Here is a 15,428-nt window from a genome sequence, read left to right on the forward strand (position 1 = left end):
AAAACACTGTGGCTTCCGTGAGATAAGCACTTCTTTTTGACAGGCCTTTCCCTGTTAAACAGAATACTTTACTGTTACTCTGTTACTATGTTAAAAAAAAGTACTTGTTTTCATCTGGGAAAGAAGCCTGCTGCAGAAGGAATAGTTCAGATAGGGCTCCAGGTGTATATTTGTTTACCTATAGCAGTTTTGTACAGCTCAACTGCTGAAACCACTGGAGCAGAGGGGTTTTTTTTTGCAATTACTTTCAATAAACTTCCAGGTTTCCATATCTTTTCTCATTAGAATCAGCTTAGTGATGGGCTTCAACTAAGCTCACAAATATGAACATGCCCAAACTGAGCAGAACTCAGATTAAATCTCTTTTGCTAAACTTCTTCATTTTAGCCACATCACTGATTACCTGAGTACTACTATTAGGGGCCACACTGGGGTCCAAGAAGGAGTCTTTTCTAGAGATATGAACAAATCATCTCAGACTAGTAAATCTAAAGATGGCTCAGAACAGTCTATTGACTATCCAAACCACTATAATTCTGTGCAGTGTCCACACTAGCACAGTTCAGACAGCAGTAGTCACAAGGAATTCAAGGTCCATATCCTACAATGTTCAGCTCCTCTGAAAAAGAATATAGAAAGGAATAATAGGAATAGGGAATATAAGGAAGGATAAGGAAGGAATAAAGGAATATAGGATAATAGGAAGCACTAATTATTGCAATCTTTTCACTTGAAAGAGTTTTCTCAGAGGGCCAAAGCAGTATGCCTTCAATTTCTGTATAAGTAAGGCATGTTTTATCAACAGATGCTGGTTTCTGATCCAGTGGCCTGAGATGTTCTCTGAATTAGCAATCTCAAATTACAGCATTGCTCATTTTAGGCAGCAATTTTCTTAAAGTGAAAAACATTAAGAACATGTGGAATTTGGTGAGGGGAAAAAAGATCAGAAGACAGAAAAGAAACATCAGAAATGACACCACTACCAAGAACATACTTCTAATAAAGTTCATATGAGTGGGACTCCTCAGAAATTGAAAATGTAATAAAACTTTTACCGAGGCTCAACATAAATCCAAGTTTTACTTCTCTGCAATTACTGCTACTCGCTTGTATTCTGAGTTGCCTTTACAGTGTCACACTGAGGTTCCACTGTGCCTCTGTGGAAGGCACTGTATTGCCATAACACCCAGGGAAGCACTCCTCACCCAGGCAGGAAACTATGCAACGGACTGTGGGATGCCTGGTAAAAAAACAGGACATACAAAATGGAGGATTGGGATGTGACAATGAAGGAGTTCACTGCTAGCTAGTAGAAGAATCTAGGACAAAACTACATCTCCACTTCCTCAAAAAAAGTTTAAATGGAGTTGTGGACCTAAAACTTCCACCTTTGTTCCCTTCCATTCACAGCTCTCAGAGATTCTTCCACTACTGAAGTTCAGGTCACCTTTCTGGGCTTGATTTCAATGATGAAGTACGGTTTGGCAGTGGCAAAGTGGCAGACCTCTTAACAACCTTCTCTGAATCAATATTGTCCATTTCACTCTTGGAGCGGGGAACTGAAAGCTGGGTTCTGCCTGTAGGATGATAAATATATAAGCATTGGGGAACTGGATAAGAGTCAAATAAATACATGGTTTACACGCACTTTCTATGTGACAGATTACACAAGAAATGAGAAGTACTTACTGTCCTCAGAATAGGAATAACGAGGAGAGTATGAATCAGAATCTTCATCTGAAAGACACAAGCATTTTGCAAGTGAGCTGAAAAAGCCCCAAAGAAGCAACAAAGACCCTTCTCATTTCTTCTAGTAAAACAAAGGTCATAACTTGTGTGATAAGCCCAATACTTACCACAGGTAGAGGATCCTAAAAAAGAAAATCCCAATGAGGTTTAATTTGCATTTAAATGTAATTCCTAGGTTATTCATAAATACGAATTATTACTTACATTAATACCTTTCCAGGCTCTCAAAGCACTTCAGAAAACAATCACTTTTTATCATAAAACCCTACAGCAAGGGTTATTAGATCCATTTTATCAAAAGCTGAAAGGTAAATATCTAAAAGCCATAGTATATGCCAAAAATAATTCATTATGTGCTGGACATAGTAAAGAACTGAGAAGTCCTGCTCCCAGTCACATATGATAATCACTGGGACATTTTCATTGCATTAACTTATACACCAAGTTGAAGTCTGTTCTCTGACTCAGATTATTTTTTAAGCACAGATAATATTCCTGGCACGAGACACACGTGTATACTTGCACCAACAGACTATCCTTGTTCTGAAGAACTTACTTTTTAAATAGGAAAGACATGTCTATAGTATGCAATAGAGATATTCAAGCAGCTCTAAAAGAGCTAGCAATGACATCAATGTAACAGTGATGCAGTCTGGCCCCCAAGCTGAACAACCTTCTCTCTTGGACAGTGAAAGTATTACACTGCATCAACACAGCAATGTCAATCCCAAGACACAGTGTCACCTTGGGCCATGGAACCACAAACTGCCTTATTCAAAGGTAACATGGTACTGTAGTGCACAAGGTAGGCGTGCCCAAAAAGAAGGCGGATGCCAGCATTACCACCCCTCACTCTATAGGTGATGGACAGAGAGACTTTGACTCGATTAAAAACCTAGCAGTATCTTTCCACCATCTTCAACAGGCTTTAGAATGAATCCTCAATCAATTGGAGGTAGTATCAGGGGAAGTTGGGATCAGACCTGGAAACTGGAGCCACAGGCCGACCACCTTTCCATGCTGAGGAGGGTTCAAGGAGGGTTCAAACTTGCAGGGATGTGTACATGAGACATCTACAGGACTGCCAAGGCAAATGCAGGAAACTACAATGCAAAGACTGCAAGAACTGTGAACAAAAGTATTACCAATGCTTTTGTGAAGAAACCACCAAAAGTGAGAGAGAGGGAGAGAGAAAGAGAGAAACAAAATAGATGAAGCCAGAATAAGCTAAATAAGAAAAGAACATACTAAAAAACTTTTGTGAATTTAGTGATGCTGATCAACAGACTGAAACAATTTCTAGATATTCTCTCAAGGAGGACATCAATCAGCTCCTACAGCCACTCTTATCTGCTGGAAAAAACAATCTAGCTAACACAGCTGACTTGAAATTGCACTCCAGCCTGAATCAAGCCTTTCAGGAAGGCTCAAATAAGTCTTAACTTTTAGTTCCTCTTTTGGTGAATGAATTACAACGTTTAAGTTCCAAACAGATGGTTATTGACTCTAGTGTGCTTATCATAACCTTCAGGTTAAAAAAGAGTGAAGGTCAATTTTCAGGCCAATTACAACATTTTAAGCCTAAGAAAGGAAACAAATATTTATTTGATGTTGTTACACGGAATTGTTCACAAAACTTACTGGTATTCCTTTATAAAAGTTGTGTTTATTCAGACAGCAAACTACTTGGTAAATCACAAAACTCTTGTACCTGCAAATAGAGATGAACCAATGTCTAAAACTATCGTCACAGCCATTCACCTATCTTAGCCCTTTTAGTGCTGGTGATCAATGAAAATACTGATTTACTTGAAGAGAAATATCAACATTCATTACAGGTCATAATTCAGACAGAAAAATCACACAATGAAAAATTCACTTCAGATAAGTGCTATTTTCCAGTTGCTAGTATTCAAATATCTACAATAATATGGAAAACAGGTATGTTTTGTCTTCAAGTATTTTATAAAGAGCGTCTACATTTCTTCTCTTTTCATAGCAAGGAATACTGACACAGAAATCTCGAATTATTCAATAAAGATTAAAGAATGAATCAGAAATAAGCATTATTTCTCAGAGCTGCATTCTATCTATGGGACCCTCCCTAATGGAGCAGGGTATCACCAGTTTGTAATTTCAAAATCTGATCGCTATCACAAGAAGAGACTGTTCACCTGTAGTTCATTCAGAATCTGCAGGTGGTTGCCTTTGTTTTTTTCATGGGTTGGCCGTATTTTCTATGCTTCTAGAGAGACTGTAGTTTTTTTAGAGGAGAGTCTAAATCTTGATGTTTCTAGGAGATCCTATGCATCAATGCTCTGACCACACCACCCAAGTTTTGGAAGGCAGACGCAGGGACTGTGAGAATGAAGACCTTGGTCCCACTGTAGGAGAGGATCTGGGTCAAGACCATCTTAAGAACCGGAACGTGCACATGTCTATGGGACCTGATGAAATCTATCCACGGGTCCTGAAGGAGAAGTTGCTAAGCCACTGTTCATCATATTTGAAAAATCATGGCAGTCAGGTGAAGTTCCCGACAACTGGAAAAAGGGATATACAACCCCCATTTTTAAGAACGGGAAAATGGATGACCCGGGGAATCACAGACCAGTCAGTCTCACCTCTGTGCCTGGCAAAATCTTGGAGCAGATTCTCCTGGAAGGCATGCTAAGGCACATGAAAAACAAGGAGGTGGTTGGTGACAGCCAGCATGGCTTCACTAAGGGGAAATCCTGCCTGACCAATTTGGTGGCCTTCTATGATGGGGCTACAGAACTGCTGATGGACAGGGGTAGAGCAGTTGATGTCATTTACCTGGACTTGTGCAAAGCGTCTGACACTGTCCCACACAACACCCATGTGTCTAAATTGGAGAGACATCAATTTGATAGGTGGACCATTCGGTGGATAAAGAACTGGCTGGATGGACGCACGCAAAGAGTTGCGGTCAATGGCTCAACGTCCGGCTGGAGACCAGTAACGAGTGGTGTCCCTCAGGGATTGATGTTGGGACCGGTCTTGTTCAACATCTTTGTCGGTGACATGGACAGTGGGATTGAGTGCGCCCTCCACAAGTTTGCCGATGACACCAAGCTGTGTGGTTCGGTTGATATGCTGGAGGGAAGGAATGCGATCCAGAGGGACCCTGACACGCTTGTAAGGTGGGCTGATGCCAACCTTATGAAGTTTAACCATGCCAAGTGCAAGGTCCTACACCTGGGTCAGAGCAATCCCAGGCACAGCTACAGGTTGGGCAGAGAAGAGATTCAGAGCAGCCCTGCAGAGAAGGACTTGGGGGTGTTGGTCAATGAAAAAATGAACATGAGCCGGCTTCAGTGTGCCCTCGCAGCCCAGAAAGCCAACCGTATCCTGGGATGCATCAAAAGTAGCGCCACCAGCAGGTCAAAGGAGGTGATCCTGCCCCTCTACTCTGCTCTCGTGAGACCTCACTTGGAGTATTGTGTGCAGTTCTGGTGTCCTCAACATAAAAAGGACATGGAACTGTTGGAACAAGTGCAGAGGAGGGCCACGAGGATGATCAGGGGAGTGGAGCACCTCCCATATGAAGACAGGCTGAGAAAGTTGGGGCTGTTCAGCCTGGAGAAGAGAAGGCTGCATGGAGACCTCCTAGCAGCCTTCCAGTATCTGAAGGGGGCCTACAAGAATGGTGGGGATGGACTATTCATTAGGGACTGTAGTGATAGGACGAGGGGTAACGGGTTCAAACTTAAACAGGGGAAGTTTAGATTGGATGTAAGGAAGAAATTCTTTACTGAGAGGGTGGTGAGGCACTGGAATGGGTTGCCCAGGGAGGTTGTGAATGCTCCATCCCTGGCAGTGTTCAAGGCCAGGTTGGATGAGGCCTTGGGTGACATGGTTTAGTGTGGGGTGTCCCTGCCCATGGCAGGGGGGTTGGAAGTAGATGATCTTAAGGTCCTTTCCAACCCTAACTATTGTATGATCCTATGATTCTAATCCAAAGCAAAAAAAAAAACACTGATTACATGGAACTGAGGCTTCAGCCCATCTCTGTATAAACACTTTACCATTGAGTATATAATGTTCTGAAATGTTTTCTAAGCATGAAACATGCACTCCAACCCATCAGATATTCTGGATTCCTTATGTAGGAAAGAATCCAAGCAAATATTAGAGACACATTTCCTAACATATTGAGAATAAAAACCGAATGTTTGGTCCGAGAAAATTCCAACTACCTAAGGCAGCATATTACTTTCATATGCACATTTGTAAGTGTATAGGGGACAGTAAACCAGACTCAGTATGTTATCATCATTGGTTTCGTAAACTATGTTATTTCAAAAAAGAGCAAAATGAATCTCTGTAGAACTCCATTATCAATTAGTTACTGAGACTCTGTTTCTCTCTCAACCATATGCACATACCATTCTACCAATAGAAAATAATTTACACTGTATTATGATTTGCAAGACAGGACTCTTCACCTACACATTACACCAAGAAATGAGCAATTACCTTAGATACCTCAGTGACACTCATCCACACCTATTTTAACAGTGACATACATGTTACATCTCCAGGCTTTCTTAGAGCATCTCAGCTAGAATCCGTATTGTATGCATATGTATTTTTATTCAGTACCCATCAGATGTTTAATATAAACATTGAATGAAATGGTTAATAGTCTCACCAGGGTTGGCTTGAGGCACAGGCTGAGTAGGCAAGTTCCTAAATTGCAGGATCTAAAGTGACACCAAAGCACCACCAAGTCAGCAAGGCTGTCACCAATAAGAAATTCCCAATCAGTAAATTTCCATATCCAATGTGTGCAGCGGATTCCAGTGTTTCTCATATATATGTTTTCATGCATATGCACACAGTTACACGATTATCACTGCAAAAATGCTATTTCACCACCCCTGAAACACGACTGCAAAGAATTCTGGTTTGTACGTGAAGTTTAAAGGAATCTGCTGAGCACATAAAGAGGATCAGGTAAACACAATGTATATTTGCAAGATGCACTGATGAGACTATTAAACTCTGTCCTTGCCTAGATATGCCAAGTGCACCTAAGGCCAGTCCTGAACCTATGTCACCAAGTTATATTTATTTTAAAAGACTACATTGAGGGACTGACCCAAAACCCACTGAAGCAAGCAGCCTTTTTACCAATAGACTTCAGTGGCATTTTGGGTCTGGCCCTAATACTGTGTTAATATTCAAAACCAGAAGCCAATAATTAAAGAAATGTATTGATCTCAAAGGGGGGTGGGAGAAATCTCAGTTAAACCACATCTTTATGTGTAAGTCAACATTCTAAGCATGTTAAATAATCACTGCACGCACATGGCTAAATACAACTGATAAGCGCATAAAACCAAGCAAACTCCAAGTAGCATTAGTCAAATACTAGTTACAAAGCCAGAGGAGCACTGCAAAGCCAAAAAGGCATCATACAGTCAAGGCAATGCTTAGAGTGCAGCAAATCATTATGAGGCAGCATAATGCTCAGCAACTAGAAAAAAACTCCAGGAAGAAAATAAATGGGTAAGGCAGCATTTGTGCAGAAAAATATATATGGTCCTTTATTATTACCTTCAGAGATAGGACTAGGAGTAGACGCAGGAAACTGGTATGTAGGAGAATAAGGATTGTCTTCTGCAGCAGAGAAAAGCAGTGGATTTTGAAACTATCCACAGTAAAAGTGGAGGTTCTGCTTCATCCCCCAATTTCCTATCATCATATGATTTTATTGCCTACTTTAACAATACTAAATGGCATCATACTTTTAAAAAAGATTAATGGATTAGCAAAGATTTTGTTATTTTATGCATCACAGAAGAAGATATAGTGGGCATAACTGAATTTCCAACCAGTGTAACACATGGTTTAACAGAAATCTAGAACCTGAATCTAGTTACTATTAGGGTGCTATAGTACAGTTAACTCAAAGCACAAGACAACAGATACTCTGACTAAACTTCTGGTACCTTCAGTTTTTTGCTGGATTTCAGGAGTTTCAGGAAATATGTAGGTAGGGCAATAAGGGTTTTCTTCAGGAGTGTCTAAGAGAGGAATGTGATTTGCAAAAAAGAACAGAGAGGACAGATTTAAAGGGGAAGAAGGGCGAGACAAGAATCCATACAAGCTGGCTGCAGAACAGTCTCTCTCATGCTGGTGTTCTAGCATGACACAACCTAGATGCCTCTTTGCTTACTGCTGCCATGCATGTCTGGGCCCTACGAGAGATTCTGGAAGCGAAGGGGGCTGAAATAATTCTTCTCCTTCTGAAGCTGAGCTTCTAAAGCTGAGCTGAAGGATCTCTGTTAGGACCACGAGGATTAGGATCACATTCCAATCAGTATAACACAGCACCTACCTATGCATAAAGCTCATCATGACAGCATCTGCAGCGGCAAATACAGCTCCAGTTTTGCATGCTCTGTGTTTTATTATGTAAGCATGGTTCTGAACTGCATTTTACTGCATGTCAGGCTGTTCAGAGAGTAGTTTTCAATTGCTACTGCAGCCATTTTTCACACAGAAGAAAACATGATTGTATCAGCAGTCAGGCACAGAAGTGCCCCGAAGTAGGGGATCCCCTGGGAGTACACCATTACAAGGTTTGCAAGTGCTCACCACAATCTGAGGTTTTGAAAAGAGAAAAATTGAGGTTTTGAAAAAAGCAGAGTTCAGATTCTGAACTCACTGAAAAATCAATGGAAATCTTTCAACTAGTTTCAGCGAGCTTCAAATCAAGCTTTACAGTGTAAAAATCTCTCTTTTGCTCAGAGCAGTTTTAGTGATAACCTACTTGTCCTTTAAAAGTGTGCGTGTGTATGAGGTTTAGCTGCTAAAACTGGAGTTCAGGGATCTATTTTCTTTATATATGGAATTATCAGCAACTTTCTGATCTCAAATAGTTCTCCTGATTTCATGAGGACACTGCAGTTCACCTTTCAGAACAACTCAGACCTTCCTCTGGACTTCACTGTTCTCTCACCTTTGCCTTCAGAGATTTCAAACACATTGTTTGAGTTCTGTGGTGCAGAGCAAACACTAGTTAACATAAAATGTTTTCATTTGATTATCCAGTACAATTCTTCCCATGAATGAAACAAAATGTTATCAAGGCGGTCTTTTAAAGTAAATAAAAAAAAAAAAATAATCTGTGTTACAGTACCTCTATTTAGCTTGTGGATCTGTTTGAACATTGTCTTGTACCAGTCCTTCGATCTGTCTGTATTCTATTGGAAAAATAAATATGCACATAAATAATCACAACCATGAATTCTACCAGTCTTTCAAAGTTCTTACTAATCTTACAGCAATGAAAAAGGTTTACACTCTGGTATATGAAATTAAGACTTTGAAATACAAGTGATTTCACTCAGATAATATCATACATAATGAAACTACAGGCTTCACTAAAGATACTAATTAACATACAAGCTTTGCAGGGGTTGGTTATAACCCATGTAGAATTGTAGATTGTGCAGAAGGTTCTGCATATTAATCGGATTTGACATCTAAAAGTAGACACCTTGTCCATTTTAGTCATACATATCAATTTCTTAAGTATTCAATGGAAAGTTAGAAACATTTAGTGCTCAGGTCACTCCAGACACTAGTTGTAAAAACAGGTTAATAATTCTCTTCACGATAATTCCCCTGAACACTGAATTAACTTAAATATGTCATATAAAAGAGGTATCTGCCTTTAAGACAGCTAAAATAGGACAAAATTCTCCCTTAGCTGCTAGCTGCAAAAGAAAAGAGCAGAAACCAGTATTTTCAAATATGATGAGAAGAGTGAGTTAAGGTTTTTATCCACATCCCTCCCCCACTCCCCAAGGTGACTGAAATAGGTCACTAATAGGAAATAAATAATAAATATAAGAAATAATATCATAAAATACATTGGAACTACAATTATGTCCTCTCTTAAATCTCTACAACATTTGGAGGTTTAGTGAATTCCTCAACCCCTAAGGCAGGCAGAATCTGGCCCAGGTTTTTTACATTTGTGCTCAGTGTTGTCTTACCCTCAGTGGAATGCCAATATCATCAACAGAGGTATCAGCCATGTGCTGAGGACTCTTGACAGTGCTTCTCTTTTCCTCCATTGCTCTCTTCTCACTTGGCACTGTCTCCTGAAGTGGCTTGTCCCGTGTGAGTGCTGAATCAACTTTATCAGAAACAAGTCTGTCTGACACTGAATCTGGAAAAGACAATGAGCAATTCTTATCCCAGTATTTCACCATATCACCACATTCCACACTCTTAAGACAAAAATCCTAGCAAGTAGTTGATGAGACAGACTGTGCCACTGCTAGTTGTGGTTAACATCTGGACTGAAGGAAACCTAGCATGAAAACATTTTACGCCAGCAAAAGGAAGCTAGCACCTCTCAGCTGTCATGTAAGACAACAGAAAATTCTGGTTTCAAGGACTGTTGTGGGTTGGTGTTTTGTGTCTTTCTGACTACGTAGTGACTCTGCAGTCTCATTCTTCATCTAAAAACATCAGTGATACAGTCTCCTAGACATCTTTTTCTGCTGGTGATTTCAATTTAATGGAGCATCCTACCAGGTAGTGGAGCGGTAGTTTTTTAACAGCTTGCACTCACCTGCCTGGCAATCCCATTCATTACAGCCCCATTCATTACATATGATGCTTCTAATTCACCTCTGTGCCCTAACCAGTTTTTAAACAGTAAATTCCAGTGCTGTTTAAGCATACATATGATTCCTCTTGAACATGAGTCTACATAAAGGTTGGAGGAAACAACTAATTGTTCCAGACTGTCTTGCTCCACCCAGAATTCCTTGACGCAGCACAACTGACACCCACACATAGCAGCAGGCACCACCACTACTGGCCAAAGAACCAAGGGAGCCCAAGTTGCTCTGAAGCTCTACAATGTTTTGGAGAGCTGCAGCACAGTAACCCTTAGGCTCTGCCAATGACTTTTTCTATGTGGATTTTCTGGAGAGGAAACAAGTATGATTTTACAGTCTGCCTCATCAACACTTTGCCAAGTTCTATCCTTTTTACGTCACTGCATGCATTGAAGAGAGAAAGATACTTTTATTCACATGCACATCACCATGCTGCCCAAAGCCATTAAATGTGCAGAAATCTGAAAGGGGCAGTTAGCAGAGGAAAGGCTCATGCATAACAAAGCATTGGTCTGTTGGTACCTTGAGCAAACACAATTCTGCCCTGCAAAACTCAGCGCATGAAGGATTTGTGTTTGAGTGGTCAGTATGAAATTACCATCAAACTTTAAGTCTTCATCTTCTTTAAGAGAAAATTAAATAATGTTTATACATGTTCAAAATCAGGCAAAGCATCTACTAAATCCTTGTTTAGAGTTTTCATACAGTCATAGAATGGTTTGGGTTGGAGGGTTGAAGGGACCTTAAAGATCATCCAGTTCCAACCCCCCTGCCACAGGCAAAGCCACCTTCCACTAGACTAGGTAGACTATTTCCCCTCCCTGTGAAGGTGTGTGCACTGTCTTTTGGTCCCTTCATGTTGCTGCTGTACAGGGCTCTCTATTTTGTAGGACATATTTAGTCCATTTACATTACTAAACTCCTTACTAAGCCTCTAGGAACAGGGTAGGTAAAGAGCAACTGAAACTAGACCATTCTTCAATAACCTTGAAGACCAAAAGGAAGTGGGTTTTTGGATGTGGATGAGGATGTAGAGGGGATGCAAACTTCAGGAAAGGTCACAGCTTTCTTCCATTACTTATCATTGTCACTGCTGGTTACAAGTCCTGAGCTTCTGTCTGGAAAAGTCATTATTTTCTGAAGGACAAAGAATTTGACACCAGAGAAGGTCACAAAGTCCTTCTCTAACAGGACTGGTAAATATATATTATTTCTTTTTGATTCCCTAGCTTCCTGCACTGGAAAAGTGGTTGGCTGTTTGCCAGGCAGACCCCAGTGCCCCAGCCGTGTTCTAAGCAAAATCTTTAATTTGATGACTTAGCAAAAATTGACCCTTGGCCTGTGCCAGTCATCTCCCAACCACGGATTCACATCTTTAATGTTATAACATGAAATTTTAGGAGTAATTGAGCATGGTATAGCCAGGCAGGAAATCTACCAGCCAGTTAAATGTATTCAAAAAGTATTTTTTTTGAGTGCACTTAGAACTTGCTGAAGGTGCTGGCTGACAACCCTGGAGACAGGTCAGGCCTGTCTGACAGGCCAGTTGTATTAGGGCAAGCCCTTCCTGCGTACTCTGCCAGGAAAGCTCTTCCAAGGTCCACAGGACTTAACCAAGAGAATCAGCTCAGCTGCTGGTCCAGTTTGGCTGCTCAGCTGATGCTGCAAACAAAGACACCTGCTGCACAGCTTTCTTTGCAGAGGGAGGAACTAAAGCAGACATCTTTCACCACGTATTTCCTATAATACCCTACAACATGGAAAATAAAGGCTAAACTTCACACTTATTTTTTGCAGTGGGGTTTCAATGATTTCAAAAGAACTTATGGAACTGTATACCAGGCTTTGAGGTTATTTAAAAATTAGAGCACCAAATCTGATGCCTTATCACCCAAATAAACAGATCGCACCAGCAAGCACACTCCATGGTAACTGAGCTATCCTTTTGCAAGAGCAGCAACAATATATGGGGTTCTACAGCAAAAGAGTTTTACTGCTGTGACAAATAGGACATAAAAAGTAGGGGGAGAGGTGGCAACAAGCAGCTTTGTGTTGTTGTTTTGATATACTAAGAACAGATGCAGACCCAGCTGTGCCACAATATGCTTCACTCTTCCAGACCAAGGATCATTCAGCCTCTAATAAACCACTCTGTGGTTATCTCTAGTTCAGAAAACAAAGGAGTTCCTGATAATTAAGGGAAACACCTTGCGAAATCGAAAACCAACAGGAAACCTCTATCTGGACTTGCAGGCAAGTAACAAACTCACAGCTGAGTGGCGTCAGATGACATACTACCTAACTAAGGGAAGGAGCTGAGAGAAACCAGTGTAAGCTGTATGCCGCTTGTCACCTCAGCAGGATGGCAGCCGGGAGGATGGACAGGATGGTGCAGCAGCTGAAGGAGCCTGACGAATGAAGTTGGGCCAAGTCAGCAGCTGCCTCATGGGACAGGCTCTGTTAGTCCAGAGCCCACACAGATTTGACTGTAAGAGCACACAGTATTGGCTTCCTTGTGTTTCTATTTGTGACATTTAAAGTGCTTAGGCACTCTCTGTGACTCTTCTTTCTCACCTCTCCATTTACCCCACCATGGCCATAACCCAACAATAACAATATGGGTAAGTGGTGCATAATGTGCTGGTCCTATAATGCCCATTGCAGACTGACCTTCTTCTCCTGGGGGCACGGGGAGGGAAAGATGGCCAGGAAAACAACTTGCTCTTCTTTCAGGGACAGACTCTCACACCAATTACAAGAGCAGAGAACTGCCCAGATAAAGAAGGATGGCAGCACACGTGCATACTTGCACATTACAATTTTATCGTCTATTTTGTGACATCTGGCACAAATATTTATGCTCTTAGAGTCATGTAAATATTGTTTTATATTCCCTTTCCTTTCCCCTCCCCACAAGCAAGACTAACTCTACTGGCTAGGTAGAGAAACTTGATAATATGCTCCATGAGAACAAACCTAAAGGCTCAAAAGTCAGTCCCCAAAGTCAACTAGAACAATCAAACTTTATGTAAATCTTATGACTTACGAGGAATAGATGAGTAATTTAGGTTTTTAGTATACTAACATGCAGCAACACAGGTAGCATTTGTATAACAGACTGAAATCAAACGTTAAGTGACCCAGACTAAGCCAGGACAAATATTTATACTAATTTCTTTGCAGTTCCTGGGAAGTGTGTTTGCTAAAGGTACTCCACAAGCTAACAAAGCAGCAGCTTTGCTCCACCAGAGGCAGCAGTTGGGGGTTGCAGACCTTTCATATCATACCTGCCAGGCTACTAAGCCTTTTTTGCTGTTCTGTGGTAAAGGAAGAAACAAAATAAGAAGAAATACAGAACAAATGGGTGAGACATAAACAGCAAGTGCTCTGGTGCTGCATTTCTGACAGGCAAGAAATACACTGTAGATAGAATGGCAGCAGCTGCTGAAGAGAATCTGTTTTCAAATACCCTGCCAAAGTGACAGCCCACAGTCTCTTCTCCACACAGCAGCCTTGTGGAATAATATAAATCTCATGATGCAGTGACCAATATTATTTACAAATGACTTTTTTTTAACATCAGAGAATGAAAGAAGTTGGACAGGAGACAGTTTGAAAAACAGTAAAGACTCACAGGGTCAAACAACTTGTCAGCTAACTCTGTTATCCGTTAGCATGAAGTACATTTTGAAGCAATAATGCTGTAGCACTTTGAAAGGATACAGGAAAGGATCAATCATTGCTGGTGCTTGCTGAGTCTCACCACAATCTACTGAGCCACAGATCTGGTGATTTGCACACAGACACAGCTTGATTAAGGCTTTGATTCTCAGAATGCTCCCCTTGGTTTAGGGTTTTTCATTACTGAGTTTCCAGACTGGGACATTTGTGGTATCTTCCAGCATGTTTGACCACCCTAAAGCTGATGCTCACAGCTGCTTTCTAAAGGGATGCCCAGAGGACTTGCCCAAGTCACAGCTGGGAATAAACCAAGAATCCTTAGCTCTCCGTTCTCTGCTTTTTCTATTCCCTAGCAATTAATCCTTTCATTTAAAGCATCAAAACCATTTGAAAAGAATAAAGGATTTTATTTACATACAAAAATACAAACACTCTTGAAAGCCCATATTGTTAATGCAAAGATTCAAAAACTTTAATATATTAATCACACCTGTTATATAAACATAATAAACCATGCCATGCAATGCCTGCCCAGGAAACAAGTGTGCTGTGGGGTGGCATGGGACACTTGCCAAGCAAGTCTGCAGTAGGTAACAATCCTCCAGGATTATGCTGTTTGCTAGCAGAACCCACCTTTACTAGACACTTGAACTAAGTGGATCATCTCAGCAAGGGAGACCAATATTTCTCCTCACTAAGTGCAGCGCCCTCACCAATACCTATTAGCTTTCTTCTTTAACCCTACCACTTCTACTCTGCTAATTACCAATGGCAAGCTGCTAGTGCACATTATGCTCACATAGTAGCTACTATCATGTGAAACAAACCCCTATATGCAATAGGTAAAAGGGTTAGCAATCTGAACCTGAAAAGCCGATGGGAACCACCTCTTTCAGGGTTCACTCTTTTAAGCAGGCCATCAGGATAGGCTGCTGTATTATGACAAAGGAGGAAAAGATGCAAGTAAAGGATGGTCTCAGCTTCTGCCATCACATTCATTGAGGAGAACTACATTCAATCACTAAGGTCTCCTGACAAGAACATGTGGTTTAAAGAGTAGATGCTTGAGAGCTCTTTCCCATCTTTTCCTCCACAGGGGAGAGAATATAATGGATTAATAAGATTTTTAATTAAAAAAAAAAAAAAGTACTTTTTACATGAAGAGGAGGAAAAGGAGGTTTCATTTTCACTTATGTTTCTGAGTAGGAAAGAGAGCTGCCGATGGTTAGAAGTGGAAAGAGTAGGAGGTATCTATTTCATTCTCCTGCATGACCAGAACCAGCTTGCAAGTCCCAGGCACACATCAGCTAAATGAGTTTTTAACTCCTG

At 40.9% G+C, this 15,428-nt stretch overlaps 1 protein-coding gene across 1 annotated transcript in view; it reads right to left on the reverse strand.

The window, feature by feature from the left end:
• The window catches only part of SORBS1 (sorbin and SH3 domain containing 1), a gene marked incomplete at its 5' end in the record, with an annotated part of 78,951 nt that overhangs the window by 36,109 nt on the left and 27,414 nt on the right, over positions 1–15,428 (reverse strand). Inside the window, 7 exons of the mRNA XM_080621163.1 lie at positions 1,448–1,577; positions 1,690–1,737; positions 7,333–7,395; positions 7,728–7,802; positions 8,921–8,984; positions 9,783–9,958; positions 13,706–13,735. Coding sequence (XP_080477289.1) covers positions 1,448–1,577; positions 1,690–1,737; positions 7,333–7,395; positions 7,728–7,802; positions 8,921–8,984; positions 9,783–9,958; positions 13,706–13,735 — 586 coding nt within the window. The remainder of the gene's footprint in view (positions 1–1,447; positions 1,578–1,689; positions 1,738–7,332; positions 7,396–7,727; positions 7,803–8,920; positions 8,985–9,782; positions 9,959–13,705; positions 13,736–15,428) is intronic.

Source organism: Psittacula echo, assembly GCF_963264785.1.
Source record: "Psittacula echo genome assembly, chromosome: 6".
NCBI lineage: Eukaryota > Metazoa > Chordata > Aves > Psittaciformes > Psittacidae > Psittacula > Psittacula echo.